Source organism: Amblyomma mixtum, chromosome 2 (genome assembly GCF_055824585.1).
Source record: "Amblyomma mixtum isolate Tamu chromosome 2, ASM5582458v1, whole genome shotgun sequence".
Classification (NCBI taxonomy): Eukaryota; Metazoa; Arthropoda; class Arachnida; order Ixodida; family Ixodidae; genus Amblyomma; species Amblyomma mixtum.
The window spans coordinates 280,210,323-280,238,209 of NC_143013.1; the positions used below are offsets into that span (position 1 = coordinate 280,210,323).

The 27,887-nt window shown below is 46.7% G+C and overlaps 1 protein-coding gene across 1 annotated transcript; it reads left to right on the forward strand.

Annotated features, from left to right (window-relative positions):
* Positions 1-69: 69 nt before the first annotated feature.
* LOC149364145 (uncharacterized) lies at positions 70-27,760 on the forward strand. Its single transcript, XM_089568642.1, has 9 exons — positions 70-402; positions 2,413-2,584; positions 7,716-7,810; positions 21,706-21,797; positions 23,157-23,186; positions 23,570-23,674; positions 24,729-24,776; positions 25,797-25,850; positions 27,392-27,760. Exons 1-9 carry the CDS (start codon positions 366-368, stop codon positions 27,608-27,610), a joined length of 852 nt encoding a protein of 283 aa, XP_089424768.1. The 5' UTR covers positions 70-365; the 3' UTR covers positions 27,611-27,760.
* Positions 27,761-27,887: the final 127 nt, after the last annotated feature.

The window sequence follows — 27,887 nt, forward strand, 5'->3', positions numbered from 1 at the left end:
CTAATCGCAAAGTACAGAAGTTGATTGTAAGGTGTCGCCTGTTTATTGCCTAACTGCCTTTTTTTTTTATATAAAAGTTTTCATTGTGAATGTTCGACAGGACGTTTTTTTTGTGTTGTTGTACGGCGTCAAGTCAGACCAGCTCGAAGTTGCAGTGCGCCCCTTTCTTTAGCTGTTGTCAGCTAGCTGTAGTACTTGTGCGCCAGAGTTTCCTCGTTTTCGCTGCGCAGCTCTCCGGTTCTCAGGTGTAGTCTGCGACGAGTGTGGCCAGGACGGCATCGTCGGCACTCGCTGGAAATGCGACGTGTGCCGGGACTTCGACCTGTGCACCGTCTGCTACAGGAACAGCGAGCACAGCCAGGAACATGCCTTCTGGCGCATTGACATTCCCGAGACCACAGGGTGAGTGTCCCTGAATATCTTCCCGCCGGGTGCGACAAGGATGTGGAGCGACTCGTGAGTCTGGATGTCATTCTGCCGTTCCAGTATCTGCTCGCGCATCTTGGGATTCGAACGAATGCGGCCATGTCATGCAGCGTGTTCATTTGGCGGTATGCCTAGTTTGTGTTTCTTCTGTACTGGACCTCGGAACGGCTAGCTGTAAGGCTACATCAAGGTATTAATGCAAGAGAACACTGACGCCTTCTTTCTTGGGTGTTAGTTGCGCCGCTGTTGTCTAGCATCATGCACCAACTCGCCCAACTATCCGTTATTCTCAAATTCCAGGGTGTTAGCGCGTAAACACTAATCCGATGGGTGCCAACCCCGAGCAAAATCATCCGTTTTCGCATTGTCTGATCGCAGCTGGCTTAGCGCGAGCGCTCCGTTGTTTGGTTGGTTGACCTCAAATAAAATGGCACATACCCACTACGGGGGAGTGGCCAAGACACAGGCGGTGAACTGATGGAAAGAGGAGCATTTATAGAGGAAAAGGAGTAGTAATAGGGTATAGGCTGACAGACTGGACGACGCAATGACAGGGGACCTGTTAGCTGGGAGACCGAAGACGGGACGATGGCTTTTTGTGCAAATTCGAATGCAATGCACGTAATGGTTCAATTTTGCAGTGACTGAAAGAGAGCGAAAAAAAATAATGAAATAACTTTTTGAGTCAGAAAAATAAAAAATAAAAATAAATAGAACTCCGTCCCGCGACACTGCCCGCTCGTCGTCGTCTTCCGTACTGATTCTCTCGCACTGATTCGAATGTAGTAAGCGTTCTCTGAAGTTTTTAATTATGTCATTAACGCGGTTGCAACGAAGGGGTTGCTTTTATTGAACGCTACCAGGAAATTAGACTTCGGCGCAACATTTTTTAGTTCATTCCTGTACAGATCTGCGCTTGAAACTGTATAGGTTCTGGTGTCCCTACGACGTGGTAGAACTTGCAGATGCCGTATATTCGCAACGGAGAAATTGGGTAGACTGCAGATAACTTCTAATTGCTTATCGATAACTGCAGGCTTTATGTGCCTCCGAGACAGAGACCCACCAGTTCCCGACGCCGACACAATTCACATCGCGAAGAGAGGGTTCTCCAAGAAAGCCGACGGGTAAATCAAGGAGAAATGCTCCCTGTGGGACCTGCCGGGCTTCACCGGCGATCCAGCTTCAATGAAGGGGCAACGCATGCTGAGCGTTGGATAGTCCAGGATGGTGAGTCCTTGATGTACATTTGTTTTACACTAAAATTCTGCAATTCATCATTGCCGTGGTTGGTAACTGTGAAATGGCAACGTCGTTGATCATTTTTTCGCGCTGTTCCGTGTTTGCGAAATCTACCGCAGCGGTGGCCTAGTGGTTTCAGTATCCGTCTCGCATGCGGGAGACGCGAGGTTCGATTTCCAGAGCCTCCGGGTGCCAACAGGTGATGCAGTGGATGCAAGCTTTCCGCTGGCTTGTTTCTTGACTTATCAAGGGTGGAAGGCTTGGGAAATAGATATTTGACCACCCTTGTGTGAAAAATACCGTGCCATGTCGTTTTTTTTTTTCGCTAAAGCTGCCCTCACTCCGTCAAAGTGCATCGTCATCGTGTTTACGAGAGCGACGGGACGAGACACGAAACGATGTGCGCATCGATGTGCGCATCATGGCCGCGGCGGCCGCATTTCAATGGAGGCAAAATGAAAAACGTACATTTGCTGTGCGGTGTAAGTGCACGTTAATGAGCCGCAAGTGGCCGAAAGTCATCCACTACGGCGTCGTTAACACCATCTTTCGACTATAAAAGGTCATGCTGGCATCGGATTCAGAATACGGAAAATTCTTGATGTAAACAGAGCTGTGTAAAGCGAGTGGGCTGGAAGTAGAGTAAAGACATGGAGCTGCAAGACTTCCGCACTGCTGTGTCTTATATCTAATGCTGTTCCATTAATAATTCTTTATGAGAAAGCTTAAATTCTTGCTTTATAGGTTTTGATGCCCTTGGAAGCCTCTGGAACGGCATTGAAGATGATGTTTCCTGTGTGCTCCGGGGATTCGAAGGGGAATTCGATCGATACTGCCGCTACCCCATTCTGGGCAGCCTAAACCGCGCCCTCGATTCCCTAGGTGGCCTTGACTTCGCAGCCCCAACCGTTGAAAGGTAAGCGGTGAACGATCTCATCCGAGATTTTTCTGAACGCATGCAAGACTGAAAACACGTTAAATTAGGCAGTCATGCAGTCTGCAAGCTTAACAACTTGATAGCATGCAACACTTAACAAGTGCACGAATAGCCGTTGAACGGCCGGCACTTTTCGACGCGGTTTGTGAAAGTCGTCGGAAGTCGACGCTCCTTAAGTTAAAGCCCCACAGTGTCCTCAATATTTCGTTCCTTCATATGTCCCCAGTGACTGCAGGCATAACATTAAAATGTAAACACTAACTGCTTAGCAAGCAGCGAACAGTGTTTGATACAATGTAAAGCGTAAGGAAATGTTATAAGGGAGCAATTACAAATAGACTGTTACCTTTGTTGTTTTTATGCTGTTTTAATTACTGATTTCGTTGAGTGAGAACTGATTAAGGAATTCTTTGATGCAACGTAATTTAAAAGAAAGTAGAAGAAAAGACAGCCACATGCCGCCGGTGGGATCTAAACCCCCAACCTCCGCATGCTGAGTGCGCGGCTACATGGCGTTAAGATACATGCCCTTTCGATAAGCTTGCAGGCAAAGAAACCACGCCAATGCATGTAACTAGTTGAAAGAGCCAAAATTTGCTGGTCTACAGCGCTGAGAGTAACCTCGTTTTCGAAACTATAAAAACTGAGGTGGATATTACTAACGGTGGGCTACACGCTTCTCAGTAATTAAGGAGCCTAACAGTAGTAGTTAAAAAGTTAGCTATTCAATATTAGTTAACCAGCCTGCTTGTTAGCACTTCTTAGGTGTATTCGGATGTACTACACTGCTGATAATCCTACGCCGCAGAAAAGCGCTCATCTCACTCAAAAAGCCCATTTTTAAAGAAATGTGCAGTCTAAGGGGAAACACCCTGTGTACTGATTTCGTATTGTTTGCCCCCTAATGGTTGCGTCTTTCGAAAGCTACAGCTTTCAGTCTGACTTAGCGCCGCCGCTAGCGCTTCGCGTTTTCACAAGAATATTCGTTTTGCACGGATATTCGCTAAAGGTGCTAATAATCACACATTAGATTCGGTTTGATTAGTTCATTTTAGCTACACTATTCATATTCAATCCGTTTCGAAGGAGTACTCTTCGTAAACCCCCTATAATATGGCAATGCTCCGTTCTCACTAGTAAAATCACCAGCGCCGTTAGGGGATTAGGTGATCGTTCAGTGATTACGTCTTCTATATTTCAGTTACGACAGAAATACTAGCACCACTGATACAATAGTATTCTGCATACTTTTTGGAACTTTATTGAAAGAGCTGTGCCTGTTTAAAAAATGCGTAGATTTTTTTCCTTCGTGAAACAGAAAATCTGCTATCAAGACTGCGAACATGCCATCCTCAAAATAAAGGCCAGTTGCTTCCTGGATGGACAGATCGAAGAATAAACATAATTCTATTCATTGTACTGTTTTCTGCCACACCAGTTTCGTCACAGTTTAGTGTGTTTATATATTAACAATCAGTAACGCATTAACCACGAGACGCGAACTACCGAAGCACTTTTTCGCAATCCCAGGACAGGACTTCCCTCAAGACAAGGATTTGACGGACTGCAGAGCCACCGCAGCCTCCTTGATGAACGTGATGTCGATGTGACCGACGGAGAGGAATGGCAAAATCTATATGGTGAGACGTTTTTTTTCCTGTAGCACAGCTCTAGTAGTTTACGCAGAGGGCAAGCAAGTCTCCCACTTGCGAGAACTAAACCATTGACAGGATACTTCTGAACAGCAAAAGTTAAAGCCATGGCCACCTCAGAGTTGTCAAGGGGGGCGTGACGAAGGGAACCGTAATGTTGAACAGTGTCCAAACCAAAGAACAACAAACCCTCCTCCCCTCTCTCACACACACGAACAAAAAATTAGGCGTGGTTTAGCTCTGGCTAAGCCTGGTCAGTTGCGTTAGCTGCGACGCTTTTCGAGTTGTGCAGCGCGTTCTTCCGCTGTCTCTCGAGCACGTTGTCTCTTCCTAGCTTGGTCCTGTCACCGTTGGTTATCTTTAGCGCTCCCCATAACGCCAAGATTCCACCGAGGCGAAGCGCGCATATAACCCCGCGAAGAGCCACCTCCTCGCCCTCTACCTCGGCGTAGAGCACGCATCTGGTGGGAGCGAGCGCAGCGGCGCTGCGCGGCGACGGCGACGCCACCTGGCGGAGCTGGGCTGAAACGGTTGCTAGGCAACGGCTGTTCGAGGCCATTAGTGCCTACCGGACTCCGGCTACGTGACCTGGCGTAGTGTAGCTAACGCAACAAAAGAACCTTCCGCCCAACAAGCGTTACTCCCGCAGAGCATACAGTTGTGTTCTGAAAAACTAGGCTGTGTTGTCTGTTCCACATCTGAGCTCCGTGTTCCTGGCGCTTTCTCTGCATAGCGGATGCTGTTGACCGATTTGACCTAACCATTTGAAAGAGCTTAGAATAAGGGCGAAGAATCAACAGTGAGTCTGCGGGATCTGCGTCACCGTCGATCCTCACGTGGGGCTGTGCAGGTCTTATGTAAGCGCTCCACTGCTAAAACCAAACTAGCGCTCGTCATAGTGGGTCACGTGACGTCACAGTCGCATAACCTAGGTGGCAGCTGGTGGGTCACCAGCTTTTGCGCTCACAACGCCGACGACGCCGGATTTTCTACAGAATGGGAACCTAAATGCTGCAGCGTTAAAAAATGAGCTCGGGTTTACAGAACACGTTGATGGTTATGCTCTAAGTAGTTCCAAGATGCATATTTTTTTTTTCCACCAGAAGCTCCTCCAAAACCTATTGCAGCCATCATTCCCCTCCCTCTCCCACAGCATGTTCCCGCTTGTGGAACAAAGACAAACAGAAGTTGGCCTGTTCTAATGAAAGAGACCACTCAAACCGAAAATCCAGTCTAAAGAAAATGTCAGAATCGTGCTCAAACTACAAAATATTTTTTTTCATCTGTAGTGCAACATTTTTCTGCATTTCTGCCGCCATGGCAAGGGGCAGTACAATACTAAAAGAAGTTCCATGGTTTCTACGAAAATTTGTTGCAAGCTTATGGCCCAAAGTGGTACGAAACTCTTGTGACAACGGAAAAGAATGTTTCTTTTTAGTGCAGTAGCACTGCTAGGCGCACTTTACGGATTTAGGGAATACGTATGTACGTCCCTGAAGCTTGCTTCGTAGCAGGCGGCCCACCTGCCAACCGCGTTGTGGGAAACCTGCCAGGTATGTACACCTGCCAGGCCTTCAGATGGGTGAAGGGTACACCTGGGTCCAATGCCTTTAGGTCAGAAGCCTTTATAGTTAAGGCCTTTAGGTCAAAGGATGGGTTCGCATTCACAGCAGGTACGGATCTTAAGTGCCCACCGTAATTAGTGCTACTGCACGATATTCCACGCTTAGCCATGCTGGTCTTTTTTTTTTTCCGGCAGGGAAGAGAAGTTCTATAAACTAGAAAAAAAACAAGCGAATAACAGGTGTCCGCATCTCCCGGTTGATTTCGCAAGTGAATGGCATGCGTTCGCACATGTTTTGCGGATCCCTAGGCTACACTTAACCCCGTTCAGCTCAAAACGGTAGGAACATGCCATTTTCCGTAAAGACGTCAGGAGCTTAAATCGGCGGATTACACGAGAAATGAATTTTTTGCTGCCAGACGGACGTCAACATAGCCAGAAAGACGAAGGGAATCAATCTTTACTCTGAGAAATGATTGGACAGAGTTGTCCTGAGTGTTCCTTTAACTATGTACAGCGCGCTTTCATGTTCGAATATTCATAGTCAATCTAGGGCATTAATGAAAAGCTCGGCAAGAATCCTCATGTGAAATGAACTTGAAGAATCCTATGCACTGGTGAGAAGCGTGAAATCATTGCTCTACGGTGTACGAGGCTAAACGCTAAACTTCGATGTTTTTGCGCAGTTTCCTCCTGCACCTTCTTAGGTAGGCTAAGTGAAAAGGCATCGTTCTGTCGTTGAAAGAAAAGAGCTTTCTGTCAGCGTGTATAATACGCAAAACACTTTGACGGCTGCAGCAACATAACTGCTATCATGAACGCGGGTCGCGCATTTATTTGCCTCTGGCGTTTCTGTGGGCCACACTTACTATCTAAATTACGGTGCGCGGTTTGTGCCACTGAAACAGGCACGTGCTTAGAACCTCAGACTGCGCGCAGTATACCTCTCACAGAATTCGACAGAAAAGCTCACTTTAATTGCTGTTTTGCTGGCAACAGAGGTGCAATATTTCTACCGAAGCAAATTAAAGGATCGACTTCGTTAAAAGTTCGGCTTTTTATTATTAAAAGAAAAGCAGTTCGCACTGGTCATGAATCATACAAACGCATATGTTCGTAAGCATCTGTGGCAGCTAAAGGGGAAAAGCTGACCAGGTTAGTTCACTTTTTTCCAGGTCGCTTAGCGTGGGGGCTGTTTTGACTGGCAGATAGTTACCAAAGTCTCATTAGCGCCTACCGTATGGCTGAGAAAGTGTAACGACTCCGATTGCTGACTTACAGCTGCTCCGCATCGCGGCACTGGGGACGGCATCGGTGAGACCGGCTTGGAATGCGAATGCGATGGCTCCGGTGTGCTCTGCACTGCGTGTTCTCTTGCCTCAAGTGCGAGCATGGATGACGAACCTTGGTACCACGGTCCTCCCAACGACGCAAGGTGTGCGCGAAGTGTTCCTAAATCGCTACCCTATTAATATTGCGTGCGCTTCAGAACATCCATTCATTTCCACTCCATTTCGACAATATAGCGTCGTTTTTGTATCTTTCATTTCTGGCATAAGTCGATAGTGGCCAGGACGTGTGCCTTTGTAACTAAACTAAACGTGTTCTGAAGAGTTAAGCACCGCAATTTGACTTCACTCATGCACCCCATTGAAGCCAGTTCTAATTTTGATCGAGAACGTAGAGATCAGAGAATATAAAAACGCAAAAGCTGGACAAAGCTTGTAATTTTGATGCAGCTATACATACCTCTTCGTTTCACCCCCGGCGCTGTCCACGTATGGATCGAACCTGTATTCAAGCTTGCTGATAATCGTTTGAGATTACCGCATCAGTAAAACGGCTAGTGCACATACAACTTATAAAGACTTTGTATTCTTTGTTCCAATCAAAGTTTCCCTCTGAGGTCAACATCCACTCGTCCCCAAGCCGGTGATACGCATCATGAAGCGCGACTTGAACGCGAAGACGGACGACGACATCAAAGAGGTTAGAAAGGTTTTTTTTTCCTTCTTGAGCCGTGGTTGCTGTTAATGCGAATGGTACCAAACCTATCATAACTTACTGCGGGCTCTCAGTTTAGGCATATACATGCCGGGACGTATAAGCGAAGATGTATACCGGCTTACGGGCGCCTCCTGCGCACGCGCAGTAATATGGGAGGGGAAAGGCGGAGCCACTGCGCATGCGCAAGCGACGCCTGGTAAACCGGTATACGTCTACGCTAATATGTCTCCGGTGTGCTAAAAACATCTATTCATCAATAAAACGTACTCAAGACGCCGCGGTGGCTCAGTGGTTGTGGCTATCGGTTGCTGACCCGAAAGACGCGGGTTCGATCCCGGCCACGGCGGTCGCATTTCGATGGAGTCGAAATGCTAGAGGCCCGTGTACTGTGCGATGTCAGTGCACCTTAAAGAACCCCAGGTGGTCGAAATTATCAGGAGCCCTCTGCTGCGGCGTCCCTCATAGCCTGAGTAGCTTTGAAACTTTAAGCCGCATAAAACCAAATCAATAAAACGTAAACGCTAGCGAATTTTGAATTACGAGAACTCCATCTATCTGCTATTAAAGGAATTAGGATTCAAAGTAGAAGCCTAGTCGCTTTGGCACCGGAACTGTTAGATGCATCCTGCATGAAATAGGTCGGCGCACAATGTATCAGTGCGTTTGTAGATTTTTAGTGCAGTGTATGATCTGTTCAGCGATCCAACAAGTCATATGCCCCGCCTTGTTACTAGCATCTTGTGGTTCTGTAACGAATGCCTTATGTTAGCTATGAACGCATTTCTCGTCGTCTTGTTGTTCGTAGTTTGTTTTCCGGGTTGTACGTCAGTAAAACGACTGTTTTATTGACTTCATCCGTATAACCATGCGTTGATATGCACTGCATGAGATCCTGGCCAGAAAACGTCTTGGAGCATCCTTTGATGTGACATAGTATGTAGGATCACGAGACGCTGCTTTTCGCTCACGGCTAGGATAGTGCAGGTTAAACGTAGTATTTGACTTTTGCCTTGCTTTGTCTTGAGGTATGCATACTTTTGTTGGTGGCTTAAGCTTATTGATAGCATTATTCATGCTCAATGTTCGGCTGCCTTCTGAGCGCTTGTTTAGTACCGTACGAAAGGAACAAGCACGGAGTATAAATTCTTTGGCAGCAGCGTTCGGTAATGCTGTTTATAAATGTTTAGCCCCAGGAAGGTCTCAATCATGAAGAGGTTGCCACTGAAGCTAGTAATTCCCGGTTCGTCAATGTGTTAGCATTGTATTCTAAATATACTATATATGCGGAGTACCCTCGCATGTGAGCTCTACTTACGCAATGATTTCTAGTTGTGTTGTATTTTTTTCCAGCTTACAGCTTATCTGTGCATAAATTACCTGGAACTATCCATCCAGTAGCTCAACGTCTCTGTGCTATTCAATGATGGGCTTACTGGGGCGTTTATGCTCATTAAATATCATCCAACATTTACTTTCGAATTAGTGGAAGCGGTATTCTTTGTCTCAAGAACATTGAATCGAATTTTTCAAAGAATTCACTCGAAAGGCTGGCATAAAAATACTGGGCACTGTGCTCGATCGCTCGGCTTCTTATAGCGAAGATTACATATGTTTTGTTGTTAGCACCTTGTTCTCGAAATTGGTGCCAGTATTCTGGATAATTTCTCCATTCCCTGTGCCTTCGTTTCACCAAATTCGCTGATTGGTCCGTCTCATTTTCTTTGTCGTTGTTGACGTTGTTGACGTCAGAACGACACGCTGGAACCAGTGCGCAAGCTGACCGTAGTGCCCAAGGAGATCTCGAATCCCGGCTGCGAGAGCTGGAGGCCATCCACAACTGCGCCATCTGCTTTGAAAACCGGCGAAACGTGGTATTCACGTGCGGCCACGGTACCTGTGCCTCCTGCTCAACGAACCTCAGGACTTGCCACATGTGCCGTCAGACTATCACCCAGAGGATCACTGTGTATTAAGCTAGAAACAAGGGGCTAGTTCGTACGCATACAATGGCACACAGGCGTTCATATTTTCAGGTTGTACAGCTAGCTGTCCCAGCCCTTCACTATATAGAGGATCGCGGCTACTGACGATTTCCGATGTAATTAAAAAATCGTAGGCTCCTAGCTGTCCCCTTCAGTGTGATAATTTTCGTGCGTTTAAGAGTGGGAGCCGAATTTTTTTCACCCCCAGTGCGACTTCACTATAATTAAAATCTACCAAGACATCTTGCTCGCAATGAACACTTCTAGAACGATGTCGTTCTAAGTCTAGCTGGCATCGATACACAGGAAACGAGAAATTGGATCGAATACAACACTGCCACTCTCTTTGCGGCGTCGATGTTTTTGTGATAAAGCATGTATTCTGTTCGCGTATTCACTGTATTCGCAAGCAGGTTTAGTTGTTTATATATCTGAATTTTTTCATGCGCAATACTATATATAAAGCATGGTAGCTGATAAAGCTATTATATTTCCTTCAACAAGGTGACCATGTGGGCTAGTTGGTATATATCAGACATAACTTGCGAAAGTACATGTGTACATTACTCCTGGTTTTGTCGTTCTTTCGCTGGTGAAGATATGTCTGATTGTTTTTCTTGATCACAGGCTCAAGTGGAGAGCGGACGCTTTGCGATGTATGTTGCATTTTAACAACTGTTACTCCAGGGAACTTCAGCGCACCGATTCAGTTCATGCTCAAGAAAATGTTGCAGGGACAGCAGGAATAGCAGACATATGTAATGGCTCCAGAATGTTGTCTGCTGTCCCACTGTACCTGCAGCATTTTCTCGAGCATGATACTGACTACAATACATATCTGTTGCCAGCTGTCTTATGGGGTTCCTTACAACAGTTTGTTCTTCTCCAAATGCATGGTTGCCTTCTTGAAACTGGACAGTAAAGCTGCTTTTCCCGCTAAACAGCTACACTGTTCTTAACACGCGGCTACTGTTTTTGCTGTGTTGTTAAAATGTATCCCAGACGACGGCACGATGTACTGTGTACAGTTCAATTATTTTTGCATCGCAAAGATGTGGCGCAATATAAACCAAACTTCACATCGGTTGTACTGTCTTCTTCCGAAATCACTGTAGTGTGAAATTACGAGAACAAGACACATCCCGACGGAACAATGTTATTGAAGCAAAATGAAAATTAAGTCTTAGTGGTTAAGTTAACAAAACGCCCTCGAACGTCATGCTCTCCTTTAAAGGGTCTCCACAACGCTGTCCATCGAGAGTAAGACATGCTAAATATTTAATTGATATATATTGAACCAACCTTCAGCAAAAAAGAGCCGCCGCGGTGGCTCAGTGGCTATGGTGCTCGGCTGCTGTCCCGAAAGACGCGGGTTCGATCCCGGCCGCGGCGGTTGAATTTCTTTGGAGGAGAAATTCGAGGCCCGTGTACTGTGCGATGTCAGTGCACGTTAAAGAACCCCAGGTGGTCAAAATTTCCGGAGCCCTCCACTACGGCGTCTCTCATAGCCTTAGTCGCTTTGGGACGTTAAACCCCATAAACCAAACCAAACTAAACCTTCAGCAAAAAAAAAATGGTTGCTGTCTTGAAGCTAGGTTGTTCATAGTCCGGTGGGCAGGGTATGATGACGTCACAAGGTGTCAAGACCTCTTAAATGCCACCTGCCAAAGTGGGCAGGTTGATGACGTCACAGGGCCATGTGATCTCTCTGGACCTATCAAATTAGCCTAACAGGGCAGGTTGTGATGTCACAAAGTCACGTGACATCTCTCGACCAATCATAGAATCAGGCGGCACTGGCACGTTGCATTGCACACACAGCTGTGTTTGAAACGCGTTAGCGGCACGCGCAGGGTGCGTTCGTGTTGATTGACGTGACTTTATCTCGACATTTTCTTGGCGCTGTTCTCGCGCGTTCCGCCCTGTCTTCATTCAATGGCTGCCGTCACGCAACCTCGGGCGAGGAGGGCTGACGGGTGAAGGCACTCGCCTCTCGATTTCGAGGTCAAGAAAGGCGGCGTCATTCCACTTAAGTGTATCCAAGAGTAATGGCATTCGTCGAAGAATTCTTATTGGCACCACCGCTGTATATGTAAAAAAAAAAAAGTCTAGTTATTTCTTTAAACGCTTCGTTTGAATACTGATACGCACTTCGCTGGTTAGGTTTCATTATCTTCTTGATTGCAGGCAACTTTCCGAGCAACCTGTTTGTCATGCGAAATGCGCAATAACCGCGCACAGCGTGATTTGAAAACGGTAGTCTCAGCCAAACTACTATTTTTAGAAGAGCCAAACATATTATTTTTATCATGCCGCAAAAGCTGAAGTATTCGTAAATGCTTTTGCCGAAAGCGTAGGTATATAAGTGTGTACATAAATAGGGTAATAAATCAGTGCCACTTCCTGGTGTGCGAGTTGGAAAACATGATGGTGAAGGAGAGGAGGAGAGTGAATACAGTGAGCGAATTAGGGCAGCCGTTCTTTGGACATCTTCGTGTACAGGTCGGGCAAAGACTATATTTCATTCTTCATTGTGTTCACTGTAGCTCTGGCGCTTAGGCAAATGTCTTTCATATCAACGCTTAGGTTGACGACTGTGACGATCACGTACAGGTGAAAACAAACGCTCCTCTTACCTGCCTTAGTAACTTCGTGTTTTTGTTTTTATGCGTAGCATATTGCAATCGCTCAGTTCAGCCCTTGGGCGCGACCGGGCAGCCACCAAACCACGTGACGGGACGTCACGTAGTTTGGTGACGTCACATCACGTGGTGACGTGACGTCACGAAACCACGTAAAAAAAGAAAAAAAAAAAGACGTCTGAGCATGGTGGCGGTTGCCACCGCCCCGTTTCAAAGGGGGCGATCCATCCATCCATATAGTTTTTTTTTCCTCCATGCATCCATCCATCCATCCATACGTCACGGAGGAAAAGCTGCTGAGAAAATGGAGTGCCGCCAAGCAATACCTCGCGCAAAAAGACCGCGCAATATGCAACGCATTCTTGGCTTAAAGGGATGCTGAAAGGTTTCCCAAAAAAATTGAGTGAAGAGATGCACTTTACAGTTTTCCACCCTCGGAATTCCAATTTCTCATCCAAATTAGGCAAAGGAAAGCGCAAACCTATTTTATTTTGGCGAAAAGTGCAGCAGCAGCCTCGGGCCAGCTCGCGCGCCTCGTTGCCGCCTGTGATTGGTTGGGCGCCTCGTGACGTGAACACTGGCGTTGGCTCGGTGAGCCCGGCTCGGTCGCCGCCGATGTAGTACAAGAAGCGCGGCGCGCGGTGGTTCGGGCTGTTGGTTTGATGCTTATATCACGATGGAACACATCGAAGATTACCAGGAGGATCTTGGCGTCATCCCCTACATGTATGAACCAATCGCAAAGAGCAAACCGCTCCAAGGAAGCAACGATGCTGGCGCAAGCGGTGCTTTTGGCTTGAACGAAAGCGAAGTGTCAGCATCTCCACGTGTTGGAAATGTCTTTTAGTAAGCACACTTTTCTAGCCAAACTTCATTCAGAGATACAATAAATTAATTTTGAAGCGAGCAAATGTAGTATAGCACTGCTCCACAAAATTTTCCTAACGCAATGTAAGCGGGATGCGATCGTCGGCATTGTTGTCTTGCCGCTTGTCGGTGCTGCCACAAATCTGCTTGTAATCCTCACAGACCACTGACATGCGCAAGAAGTTTTCAGGCTCTTTTTGCACGCAAATTTTATGCTGGCATCGCTTCATGGTCGCCGCGTGCCGGCTCGGTTCATAACGCACGCGTAAAACAGAAGTTCGCGGCGCTTTGCGGCAGAACTTGTCGAGGTGACAAACGTGTGCCTCCCGTTCTGCGTGACAAGATGGGACCTGGCAGTAAATTGAAATCCTTGTTTAGGCGAGTTGCTTCATACTGCAAGCCCTTGTATGAATATCTCCATTCGTTTGCGCCCGCCTTTATCGTGCTGTTCTCAGATCAAGCGACCAGTGATTTTTTTCACTAACTCGATGGCCTCGTGCTGCAACCGAGCAGGCCGAGTCGCAAGGCTGGCTGTAGCACACGTGGCGTACAATTATATACTATTATTATTAATGTATGAAGCCATGCTGCACTCGGCAATTTTTTACGACTAAATGTGTTATCATAAATGTATTCCTGGCAGAACACTTTACTGGTATTGGCTGCATTAGAACTTGAACAGACTTGTCAGCCTTGTCGTCACTTTTAGAAAAGTTCGATGCAGGGTCCTCAGCACCATCTGCCAGTGGCATTCGACTTGTTGCACATTCCTGATTTGTACTGCTGTTTGGTGTGCATTCTTGACTGTCTGGTGCGCAGCCTCCAGGTGTGATGTCATTTTCCATGCAGTCTTGATTTGCACTATCGTCTGGTGTGCAGTCTTGATCTTGCAGCAGTTCGGCAAGGACCTGAAAGGCATAAGCCATATGATGTTATTGTTGCAAACAGAACAAAAGTGTCCTTCAGTATGAGTAAAATCTTCTGGTTTATTTCGCAAACTATTTTGTTGATTGGCGAGCTCTGTGGAAAGTGAGATCATTTATTATATACCAAGTGTTTCTTTAAAAGGTCCAAAATTTATTTTTAAAAATGGGTAACTAACCTTGTATTAATTTTATCCCTGGGGCTATATTGAGGGATATGGCATACACCAGTAATAGGCAGAAGGTTTCCATTAGCTCACTAAACTGCATATCTTAGTTAAATTTTTATTTTCATATTCTGTTGTATTTGCAGATTTGGAGCACCTCCTGCAAATACTGTAGCCAAGCAAAAAAAAAAATCTCTTTAAAAACTTACACCCTGACAGGCAACTTCACGCGCTAACACAGCGCCAGCGGGCGCGTCCGACGTAGATCGCTCAAAAAAAAAAAAAAAAGTGTACGCTTTGGGGCCAGACTGCAAGCGCCATGACTGCGCACATTGGGCGCTGACGAGGCGGCTATCAGCGAGGCCCCAGGCGAAACCAAACTGAAAACGAAACGCCGCGCGCCCGTATACCAGAAACATCTGCAAAGAGTTTTCTCGGCGCTCCGAGCCCGAAGAAAAATGTGCCGCGTACTACTTACTCCCTATGTTCTCGCCACTAAGGGCTACGCATGAATCCTAGAATGTCTGAGCTCCAACATAATTGATTAAAGAGGCTGCATATAACGTCTTTCCACGAGCTCGCTTACCGAACGAAGTTCTCTGCTCACGCGCGGCGCGCAGTCTCCGGTTGTGAGGCGCACTTCGCGTCGCTCCACTTCTTGCAGTATTAGTAGCAGTTTAAGATTTTTATACAGTCAAAAAATTTAGGGCCGAGGTCTGATATGAGTAATGCTGTACGAGATGCATGATGCATTCCTGCAAGCTTAACTGCAAAGCACTTATTTTGTAAGCTGCAGTTTGCTGCCGTCCTGACGTTCTCATTCAAGCGCCGTTCATCTCACTACTACCGAAAGTCTTGCATCCACGAAATTACGCGCCATACACTACACAGAACACCGGTTCGCGCAGTCAAATTCTCATAGTGTTAATACACAAATTCTTACCTCGAGCTTCCTCCTTTTCGCGAAAGCTGGCCTCGGTCAGCGCCTCGGTGGCGGTGACTAGCTCCTGTGCGCGAAGACAGGCGGTATTGCGCCGGGTTTCAGTCGAGCTGACTTTGTTGACAGGCCTAATGAACGCATTATCGACAGGCTCTGGCTATAGTCTTCATCACGAAAGTGGTCAGAGCATAGCACTGTAGTCTTTGAGGGCTTGAAATCCCTTCGCTTCACAGCAGCGACCCACCTCGCGGAAAGCTCCTTATTTTGCGGCAAATAATGAAAGACCACATCGTCGCGGCCGCTGGTGTTAGTGCAGCCGAAGGCTGCGCAGAACGCCGGCATGGTGGTCCACCGCTTCACTCGATGCTGCACACGTTTCTGTACGTCACCACAAACATAAAAACGCACAAATACAGGAACACACGGCAGATCGAAGCAGCTTACGATGGCACGCACGCAGAAACAAGCACGGTCGCGGAGGCTGCGAGGCGACGGAACACCAATGTTTACGTCACCACCCCACGGTTTCCGGTTTGGGCTCGCGATAGTGTCATCAGCAGCGCTCGGCGGACAGCGAGGGGCGGAGCTACCGCGCAATTTTAAACGGCGATTACGTCGCTCCTAAGTGATTAATCTGGAAAAAAATTTCACCCGCATGATTTTTCAGGTTCCCACATCCATACGTGAGCATCTTAATGAATTCGAAAATCTCTTCAGCTTCCCTTTAACCAAGCTAAGCCTGGGCATCTTTTTTGTTCTCAGCACCTGACATTGTTTCCTGTTCGAATGAAAGTACACTGCTTGATTGTACAGAAGCCGATAAAGTCGCTGAACGCGCTTGCTGACACTTGAGAAAAGAAAACATCACCAGCACTCTAGAAAACCTTGCCAGGAAGCTATTTTTCATCGTTCTGAACACTTAATGATTTTCCACCCGTGCACTGAACTCCGCTTGTGGTGTTGGCCATCTTTTGATGGTTATACGAAGAGAAGGTAGAAGAAGCTCAACGGGCCGTGTCTTTGGGTGGTACACCATGAAGAATATCAACGTGAAGGACATCAACTTGAAGAACGTCACCATCAAGCCCGCGAGAGAGCACGTCGTATGGCTCCTCATCATATGCATGGTAAGTGCATGCAGCGAATACCTATGCTTACTGGCCCTAACGCATATGGGTGTCGCCTGCCTCGGTTAGGACGTGTTTGAAACAAATGTGAGGTTCGTGCACACTGCCGACGAAGTGTCAAGAAAACACAGTGCACCCCCCAACGTCTTCTAATGCAGCTGATTGACCTCACTGGAGTAAAGTGTGTTGTAATATTACTTTCCATTACACTCGTCATAGCACAAAGCGACATTACAGGGAAGAGACGGACGACAAACTGCAGCGCTCGATAATATATTATTTATTTATTTATTTATTTATTTATTTATTTATTTATTTATTTATTTATTTATTTATTTATTTATTTATTTATTTATTTATTTATTTATTTATTTATTTATTTATTTATTTATACACAGTACCTACAGCGCCCTCACTGGGGCATTATTGTAGGGGGGAAACATCATAAATAAGAACAAACAATAAGAACAATAAGGACGAGACTACTGTGCCGGTAGCCGTCAAAATAGCCTGCAGTGAACTTTGCCGGCAGTATGACCCCATTGGCTGATTCCGGTCCCATCACGGCACAAAGCCAGTGAAACGACAATGCCGGCAGTCTTTTTCCAGCTGTTTTGCCGGCAGAATACCCTGCGCAAAAAGCTGCCGGCAACCGGCATTCAAACCTAACCCAAAGAATCTCGGAATGTTACCTCAAGGTGACACACACCCAGGGGAAACAAATATTGATTTGTTCTGTCTTTTTTTCTCGCATTTGTAAAAAAAAAAAATCCTCGGGGGAAGCTGTGCACGCCACTTGAGAACAGCGAGCCAATAAGAAGACACTGCTGGCATTCTGTTCTTCGGGCGGTTTTTATTTTTTTATTTATTACAAATTCCTCAAGGGCCCTCGGGTGAGGGCTTTACATGAGGGAGCGGTTCTGTCGGCGTCCGGCAATATAACCGATTCCCCGAATAATTCTTGTTTCGTCCAAATCATGGGCTATGTATCGCATCAAGCATTACCCCCATTGTGAGCAGTCTTTACCTCATCGTGCACGGCAGAGTTATGAGGCACCATTTTAAAGGATCACACGCTAAAACCCTATCAAAGTAGAGCGTTTCGCGTTTCATCACACGGCAATGCATCGCTGTCGGATCACGTATGGTTCCTTTTCTGAGCAATCTTTACCTTGCAATGCACGACAAAATTACGAGGGATCGCTTAGAAGGATCATATGCCTTTTAAAAGTGTTCATGTTCAGCGCTTCCGTATGTCCTCTCTTATGTTTGCCCTTCGTCACTTCTTGCCGCTATCCAAGTAAAGTTACGAAAATTAACCCAGAAGCACGTGCCACTCAAGGAATATTTTTCCTCACTTTGTTACAACTTTTTAACGGATTGCCTGAGTGGGTCTTTCAAATGTATTTTGTTGTTTATAGGGTGGACTTTTTTTTTCCTCCCGTTGTAAAGCAGGCACAGTGACCGGGATGCCGGAGAGCTTGTATGACATACGTATCAGTGGCCCCAACGCGAGTCGCTTATTATTGCGAAAGCAATACTACTTGCACTTTCACGCCTTTGCCGTGCCGCGGCTGTGACCACCATTGACCTTCATTTGTCCTTGATTGCATTAGATTGGATTGGATTGGACTGAATTGGATTGGACTGGATTGGATTAGATTAAATTAGATTACATTAGATTACATTAGATTAGATTAGATTAGATTAGATTAGATTAGATTAGATTAGATTAGGTTGGATTGGATTGGATAACCGATGCATCACCACAAGTCTAACCACAAGCACCACCACCAGCTACACTACCAGCTGAACCATGGCATAGGTACGGATATTGCTTTCGCAATCAGCGGGCTTAACCAAGCTAAGCCACTGCGAATTTTTTTTCTTCTGCGAAATTATAGAGAACTGCAAAGTGCTCTTATAGAGTATGCTTCCTCCTGGCCGCTGTTATTAATATTCGTTCGTCATCATCCCTACAGAGTGTCAACTTCTTCAGCGTCACTTACTACATCTTCGGCTACTACAGGAATATATCGAGTAAGTTCATAGAGTGTAAGCGCATTTGCTCCTTATAGGATACAGCAGCTCTTGCAGCCGTTTTGTTGACCTACTCGTTCCGCACTTGAATTGGTTCTTTCATTTATCTGTTTTTGACGCCATATTTTTGCCATTCGCACGTGACGAGATGCGTACAAAGCGTGACTGGGAGAAAAATAAAATAAAAGTGATCGCTGTTCCTATAATTATGTTCCTATAATTCTAAAATTTTGGACCACCTAAATTCGACTTGAATGCGCTGCGAGCTCCTGCGATAAAAACAGCCAAACGTGGAATTCTTACGCTGCGAGACAGTCAAGTCTGTTTATAAGCACGCACTGCATGGAATGATTTCAAGTGGGGAGAGGACGGTACCACCGCCCCCCCTCCCGCTTTATTTCTTTATTTTTTCCCGTGGAAGAAAAGGAAGCTCACTGTGCTAAGGATCTAAAAAGATGACGCGGGGGGGGGGGGGGGGGGGGGGGGGGGGGGGGGGGGGGAGTAATATCAACTATACTCCTAAAGATCCGCCGTTAGACTCTGAAGGAACGCGTGTAGTGTCAAAACGCGTACCGTGCGCAAACTCTACAGACTAACGGTCGATAAAAAAAACTACGGGTGCGACGAATGGCTGAGTAGGAGCGCATAAAAATCAGACTGAAAGGCCCTGACCACTTTTTAAGGCGAATGCCTTTAATGGCTCATACTGTCGTGACCAAGACGTGTTCGCAAATTAGTCCGCGTTTCAGATTGGTCGAAATGGTCATGGCGTCACTGCGCGCGAATTTTGGCAGGTGTCCACCGAAATATGTGAGACAGTTACTGCGCAATTTCCTTTCCTCAAATACAATTTTCATGTCTTCATTACGGCCCCTCTTTCTCTTTCTTCTTTCACTCCACTTCCTTCCTTCCTGTACGGTGCGGTTCAGGTGTCCACCGAGATGACAGAGAATTACGGCGCCATTTCCTTTCCTCAAAAAGCGTTGCGTTCAAAGGGCAACGCATCGCGCCGAACGGGTGGTGTTCCGTGGACTCCCTGGCAGCGCTACAACACGTTGTCGCGTTCCACTCCTAAAGGCAAAGATTGAGCGTCATTGATTGGCAGTTAGGTGATGCAACAACAGAATGTGAAGTGAACAATCGCATAGCAGAATGCAGCACTCATGTTTTCGCCTTTCACCACTTTAGCCGCTAAAGGTCCTCGTAATTTTTTTTTTTTTTTGCGGAGTGCAGGCTTTCGTCTCACGCCAGTCAAAAAACCTTCCCAATCACTCTGCGTCGCTAGGCGGGGGATGACAGTAGGCGCCTATTTTGCAAGTGCGATTTATGAATGCGCGAACATTAGAGGGGACATGCGCGGAGAAAGTGAAGCCCTACATGTGAAGCCTTACCCACCGTATTGTGAGCAAACTGCCCCCTGTGGCAGGTGGCAGTTAAATTAATGACCGGTCGCGAGAGGTTGCTTGGAGAGAGCAACCTGGGTCGCACAAGCCCCACAGGTGGCAGCACCTGTCATCGCAGGGCAGTGGCGCATCGCTTAACCGCTGCACCAGTGACGCAAGTAGGGGTATGATGACTCCCACGGATCTATGAATGTAAAGTAGAGAATAACCGATGTCGCGACGTTTCAAAAGATTGTGATGGGAAGGCAGGTACGAAAAATGAAAAAGAAATGGGTGTGCAGTCAATGAGCGTAGTTTGTAACGGCGACCGCTCACGCATTTTCCGTCGTGTCGCCCAAGCGAACGCCTTTGAGTTTATTTTTTTGTTGTTTTACACGCATTTGATCGTTCTAATGCTTACCACATACTGTACAGCCAACCCCCGCTATTTCTTGACGGATGTGAGTATATGCTGTGTATAGCGTTAGGCTGAGCTTGAAGATGTAGTCGAACCTTCGAGCTTCTCGCTGGTAGTAGACAGTTTTAGTATAGCGTACGCAAAACCTTTGCGTACGCAATAAAATAGCGCATGTAGAATGCGCATGCGCAGAACGCTAAAAGAAGCTGATAATGAATGTGGAAAAATGTCTGCTGTCTTGTACGGTGCGCGCTCGGCTGTAAGGCGGAGCAGGTGTAAAGCATTTCTCCTATTCCCCTTAAAAGGTGCCCTCTCAAAGGCCGTTTAAGTACTAAACAACTGAACCGCCTTTGCGGTAGGCCAAGCGTGTAAAGACAGTTATTTATTTTAGAGCTTCCGAGCTCTCAATGAACCTACCATTTGGCGGTTACTCGAGAAGGATTATTACTTTAGAATTTACTATTTTCACGCATATAAGGGGTTAAAAAATTCAGAAAATCATAACTGATTCCTTTTTTTAACAGTTAGGCATTTTTCTAAGCGCCCAGGCAAATAACAATAATAAACGGATTTTCTTTATCTATTTAGCATTTCTGTGTTCATTTTTTTTAATTTTGCTCAGTTTGAGTATAAAATCATACGCATCGGTGTTTCTTATGCCCGTCTATATGCTTCACTTTTTCGACTTCTTATCACTGGGTTCAGCCTCGCAACAACCTTATTTCAAACATTGCATGAACTCGTAACGCTTTTCACAGCGACAACTGCTAAGGGCGCTTTGTCCGTTTCTGCTGTGCTGCCATAGCACTGCGCCACGTTGATTGGCCAGCACGCAATGACGTCATGCGTCATCCCAACACCCCACGCTGAGTGGCCCGAACCCAGTGATGACACTAGTGACAGCATAGTGACGTCACGCGAATTTCACCAGAGAAGACAAGTAATGAATGAACAACATATTCACCACTGTAAATAGCTGTCGATGAGTCTCGCGTTACACAGTGGTAACCATCCTGTGAGAGGTTTAAGGCGAAAGCCTTTAATGGCTCGTTCTCCCGTCCGTCCGGCGTTACATCCAGCGCCTGGGGTGACTCATCAACGAGCGCAGCTGCCAAAAGGTGACGTCATATTCGTCGACAAGTGGAGCTGTCGGCGCGGCGCCGTCGAGCGCTGCTCCGTCGTCAGTCATTGTGCGGCAGCTAGTGGAGGAGGATGACTCCCAAGCGGTGCAGCTGTGACAAACATAGGCAGTCACTGGCAGTCGAAGCAGCGCGACAAAGGCTTTCGCCTAGCGAACTTTAGGCTGCCAAAGTGCCCCCATAGTTTTTAGTTGCAGTTTCGTGCTCTCATCTATCCTACCTCTTCTTTTTGTCGCTGCAAATGGCGCAGGCACAGGGTTCTTCTACGACCTCCTGCTCGGCGCTGAGTCGGGCGTTGCTCTGGTATCTGACGTCATGCTGTTCAGAGTGCTCCAAGTGCCAGTACGTATACGAAAGAAAGCAGGATGCGCAAGTACTCTCCAAATGCACCCCCCCTCAAGGCGAAGAAGTGCAAGCGCTATATGCATCGCTTCTCCGGGAAGACTTTAGAAAGCGTTAGCTGTACTGGTATACTTCTGCGTCTACAAACTTGATCCTGCCCTGTCCACGGAAAGCAGCCATATTTAATAGCCAGTTCTAGGCGCGAATGGACTTCAGACGTCCCGGAGGATATTCGACGATGCTATCTCTCGCCGTTTTCGCTTCGTATCTTCACCAGATTTTCTGATGTGTAATTTTTATTGTTTTCGAATCACGCGTAAGAAACATGAATCGCCACGTGAAGATAGCCTAAGCGCATTACCCAACTTGTAACTGAATTTATTCTTCATTGCAGTTTCGGCTTCAGCAGTCGAAACATTAAGAAACTGCATTAAGAAGGCATTAAGGCGCTGAAATATAATGGCTATTTGTTCACTTGTAGCCATTACGGCTTCTGCAGCAGTTTGAATGACTTAGAGAGTGAGTTGGAGAGTTTGAATGACTTAAAATGACAAAGCAATGGTTATATCGCAGTTTTGTAGCGTGAGCTTCACAGTCTCGCCGTTTCTCGTGCTCCCTCCGTCGTCCATACTGCGCATGCGCGAAGGGCGAGCGACGTCACTGCGCACAGCTGGCGCGCCTCGCCGCTGCCGCCGGCGCAGAGCCACGTGACGTCATTGCTGACGCTACGTATATCCTGGCATAGCAGAGCTAAGCCACTGCCAACTTTCTGTATGCCTCACTTGATCTCATACCCACTTATGGCGTCGCAATCATCGTCTGGCAACTGAAACCGAAACTGAAGCTACACAAAGAAATGTAGTTACAAGTTATTTATTGACAGCTGATTACTTCCACTAGTTGATTCATCTTCACCAACGTCGTACGCATCATTACAGAGCAAAAACACACTGATTTTGTTGTGAAAAGTTAAAGGCTGAACAGTCGAGATTGCAATGTCTTATCACGGACGGGTGGATTCATGGGCAATTTTTTTTACCGGGTGTCTGGAAGCGGAAAGGCGGAACTGAGGTGAAAGTAGGTCGTATTTGCACATATTCAACTTCCTCGTCTAGCAAAGTACAATCAGTGCGGTTTTATCATGGTTAGTTTTTCGCTGAGAGGGAAAGAAAGGGAGGGGCTGCATATGCTCCTTAAAAATGCTCATGGTCACAGACAATCTACCGACAAGGACTCCCATCTTTGTTCATCGCCTTGAGGCAACGTTTTGGAACAAAATTTAACTGAGGGACATAAGGCATTTCGAACTAGTGGACTGATTATTTCTAATATTTTTCCTTTTCATTTTTGTTTTCCTAGGCCGACGCTGCTCTTGCGGGTCCAACTCCGGTAAGTTTATGTTAGACATTATCTTACTGTCTTTTCTCTTGTTATAGCAGTCTTCGCTGCTATGCCGCGTTTTCTGCCAGTAAGTGAACGTATCGTCTCAAAGGAAAAGCACGACCCCCTCCTCGACGTTTCGCACGCCGCCAGCGTCGGATACTTTATTTTATTTTTTTTTTGCGTTGGCAGGGATTCTAATAATAACGAATTCAAAAAACAAGAGTAACTAAGTCTGTCCTGGAAATCCATTTCTTTTTATTCTCGCGGATGAGAATGCGGAGTGACGATACTTTTCGCGGGTGTAACCTTGCATAAGAAGTGTACATTTTCTGTATTTCTTCTCTCGTAGAATCAAGCAAGTGCTTTCTATCGTTACCTCTTACCCGCAGGAGAAAGTTGTGGAGACCCTGCGCCAGTTTCTCATGGTGAACACTGGAACCATCGCGGTCTGCTGTGTGGGCCATTTGGCGGCTTCGTACTACGTATCTGACAATGTAAGTACTTATGGCCCGTGCACCACAGCCGTAGCCTAGGGGTCTGAGCATCCGCCTCACACGCAGAAGGTGCGAGGTTCGATACCTGGCGCTGCCGTGTACCCATTGGTGATACAACAGATACATGCTTTCATACTAAGCAGCGCAGAAAAACGTGACCAAAGCGAACGAGAAGACACAACACAAGCGCAGACTATCAATTGAATTTTTATTCACGAAAAGGAAGCTCTAAAGGCGTTAGAAAACACAAAAGCGAAACACAACAACCATTTCCACGCTTGCAAAAGAAACCAATGGCATTTTTTTTTGCGCTGCTTAGTATGAATCTACACCAACTAGCCCAACTTTCTGTGCTTATTAACTACATGCTTTCCTTTGGTCTGGTGATCGGCTTCTTTAGGACGAATTGCTTGGGAAAGGTCTTGTGCCCACTTTGAGTAGAGGAAACAAATGCCCTTGAGCCATTAAAATTCCATAACCCGTTCATAGTTCAAACGTCAGCGCTTCAATTCCAGGTCAGCGCATCTTCAAAGCATCGTACAAAATTGATAGCAGGCTCTCACTGGGCTAAGTAGTCCTAACAGACATAACAGACCACTTAAAAGGACCCTGCAATGATTTCGATGGGCATATTCTAGTGCAACAGATCTGTAGAGGTGATCTTTGCGGGTATTCGAGTCAAATTTGAAAGCTCTGCGCAGACCCTATAATTTATAAATGATTTTTGAAAATTGCTGCTCGCAGTAGCTCGCAACCGATTAGAGCGACACACCTCACCGCGCGTCCTGACGTCAGTGGGCAGAAGGGGCGAGCTTGAAGGTTGGCTCTTCGTGTTACGTTCTTCTTTTAGTCGGTCCATTCAGTTATGTAAAAACGCCATCAACAAAGCTAAGGAAAACTCATTCAGGCCCTACGTTTAAAAAATTTTACAGGCTCGATCATTGCTCACACAGTGCGCAACTATCGGGTCCGCAAGCCACAGCCCACGAAGCGGCTCTGTTTCATTGCGATGTGTTTACTCCTTACAATCGTGCACGGACGCACTTCTTTTCAGGTTCGTGTGGCGGGAGCTCGGAGCGCCAGTGAAGTGGGGGCCCTGCGCGTAAGTGATGAGCCCGTAGCGTTGCCCAACGCAGCCTGCACACGCCGCGTACAATATGTGTGACCAAGTCTGTTAGCATATTTGCCATTGTTATAACCAGTACATGACACGCACTTCCAGCGGCTTTGTTTTTCTGGGTTAAATGGCTCCGGTTTCTCGTCCGGCGTCATGTCCAAAAAAATTCGCTGGATATTTTGCCATATAGTAATGCGAACTTCAGCGGCAGCTGGGGTGCTACGAAATGCAGGTGCCAGTCGTAGTGTTTAGTTACTCTGCGTGAGAGCGTGGAATGTCCAGGTAAGGGCGTGGGTAGAGTGTCACGAATGAGCTCTAATGAGTGCCTTTTGCGGAGATTGCCGGAGTAGCTGCGGAGATTGAGAGGGTGTGGGGAGATAGAGCTGTAGAGGCGTAGGGTACACTCTAAAGACGAATTACCCAATCAGGGAAAGCTCTTCCTTTAGGGAGCGCACTCCCTAATAGCGGCCCAGTTGGCGACCCAAGTTCTCGGATCGAAGCCTAAAAATCGGATCGTTTTTTATCCTCATTCCTTCTTCATAGCATGCGAAGTTCTTGCAGTTACCAAGATCATAACTGCGGTTTCAATCTCTTTGAATTGCTATCCTTAAAACGTCTGATGCCGCGGTTAAAAGTCTCGTTCAATCGTTACGTGCGTCAAATTATTATTATTTGAGGCCAATTCCAAATCCAAATCCACCCCACTCTTTGGGCAGCATACCCTTCCCTATTCTATTAGGGAGTGCGCTAGAGGGCCGTCTACACCCTTTTTACTCCCTTACCGTGTAATTTGTTTACAGGCGAGCGTCACGTATGCGATCGTGCGTCACGCGCGGTCACACGGGGGTGCTCATCAATCCATATAATGTGTAACAGGCGCAGCTAGGGAAATGGTCGAGGAGGAGAATTCGACTTTCACCGAGCACAGGCATAGGCTGCATTTTAGTTCACACAGGAGCAGAATTTTAAATTTTGCTGCTTTTGTTTTTGTTTCCATGTTCACAGAACCAGTCCTTCCTGCAGATGTCCCTCATGTACGTCATTATTGCCGCCGTAAAGGTGAGACAGCGTTCCCAGGAAAAATTCGAGGCAGAAACTTGTTTGCTAATTGCATGTCAGCATGATTCAAATTCTCCTGTAGCGTTTGGAGAGCGCTTGTAAAACAGTGTCGATGGCTCGCTGATGGCAGCCTTGTTCCTCAGTGCTACATCCCCATCAAAGTGGCCAGTTGAGCTATAGTTGTTATGAATTCATCTTGAAATATGTGGGAAAAAAAACGAAAACTTGCAGGCTGCACGCAGGGCAGGCACAAGATTTAGGAACGTGCTGTGGCCTTGGTGTGCTGCAGGCACGACATTGAGAAGATGGTCGGTGTCCGTCCTGTGTGTATGTGCGTTACTGCAATTTTTCCAAGACCTTTTGCATTTCGCAGAATCGAGTTTTTCCAGAGCGCATCGACATTAGCGCTAAGCTGATAAAAAGAATAGAGCAGCATGTGGAGGTAGGAGAGGAGAAACCAAATAGCAGCAGGATTGGGAGCCAGCTTAAGGCTCACGCGGCAGACGCACATTGAGAATGAAGTAGTAGAAGAGCAGCGGGTTCTTATAGAGATCAAGGAAAATACGCGGTAACTGTCTCTTACAGCAGACGAGATCTCAACCACGCCGTTTATGCCGACGGAAAGCGCTTAGTTGTCACACGTGGAGACAGAGACGGACGGGCGGACGAGGCAGACAAGGTCTAAAGAGACAGTGCGCAGCTTTTTCCCATTCTCCAGAACTCTAAGGCGTCACAGCTTGCTCATCATCATCATCATCAGCTTGAATACGCCCAGTGCAGGACAAAGGTCTCTCCCATATCTTCAATTAACAGCTCGCAGATAAAGCCTTAAACCAGTCCTGGCCACACTCGTGTTGTGGCCTGTACGCATTTAGATGTAAATTAAGGAGCACGTGCCGTTCAACGGACGGCTTTTCATTGTTGCTTACAAAGTATATACTTGGCCATCACAATTAGCGACCGCTATTTTCCTGTAGAAACTGTTGGTCACGTACAAATGGTTGGTACTATTACATATGACAATACTGCTTAAAATGCGGGCTCTATGTTATTATCTGTAGACATGACTGAATTCCTCTGAGACTGTCTTATTGGTTGCTGTATGCTTTCGCTTGGCCAGCCGGCCGCGTACGTACAGTCTTCGTCAAAAATATACGGTCCGAGGGGTTTGCTTCCAAGCTGTGTATAGGGACTCTTTAGCACATCTGAAAGTCATAAGCTTGGGTTGGTTGACGACTTAAGCTCCTCCTGCTTTCGTGGGATTAGGGCACCTTAGTATGCAAGAGGAGCCGTACTGCAGGCCTCGGAATGAGACCCCTTGGGCTGTATATTTTTGACAAAGACTGTACTTAACGCACTTCAACTTTAGACGCCGTAAAAAGGCAACGAACGAGGAAACAGGCTAGGCAACACAAGCGCTGCTGTTCTCTGCACTATTTATTTGACAGTTATCCTTTTGCTGCGTGTGGACATGAACACTTACCAACTCGCCCCGTTACCTCCCTTCCCGACTTTTGGCTTCAACCATCTCTTCGTTTCAGACTTTCATCTTGTATCACATCTACCTCTTCTACCAAGAATGCAAGACCAACCCTCCTACAAGGGGCCCCATCTTTGTCGTCAATCCGTTCATACCGGTGCAGCAGGTAGTCGTAGTCCAAAGCGTGGCTTCGCCAAGCGTGCCCCAGACGACCCAGTCGTGCCGACCGGCCCAGATGCCTCAGTCGCAACCTGCACCTGCCGTGGTTCTTGTATCGTAGATTGCATCAATAATTCGTTCTGAAATAAAGCCCGATGTACACGTGGTGTAGAAAAAGCCGCTTGTGCCGAGCATTACCTACTTTGGCGGGACTTCAGGATCTGGGAAATCGCACTACGACAAGGAACAAGTTCATGTCCAAAAGAGAAGAGGGGCCAACACGGAGTTTCAAGGACAGGCACCTGACTCGCATCGCGTGTGACTAGCAGGTGCCACACCATAGAGCCGCTAAAGATAGGATCACAAAAGAAGACTGGATGAAGGGGTCGGGTAAGCAA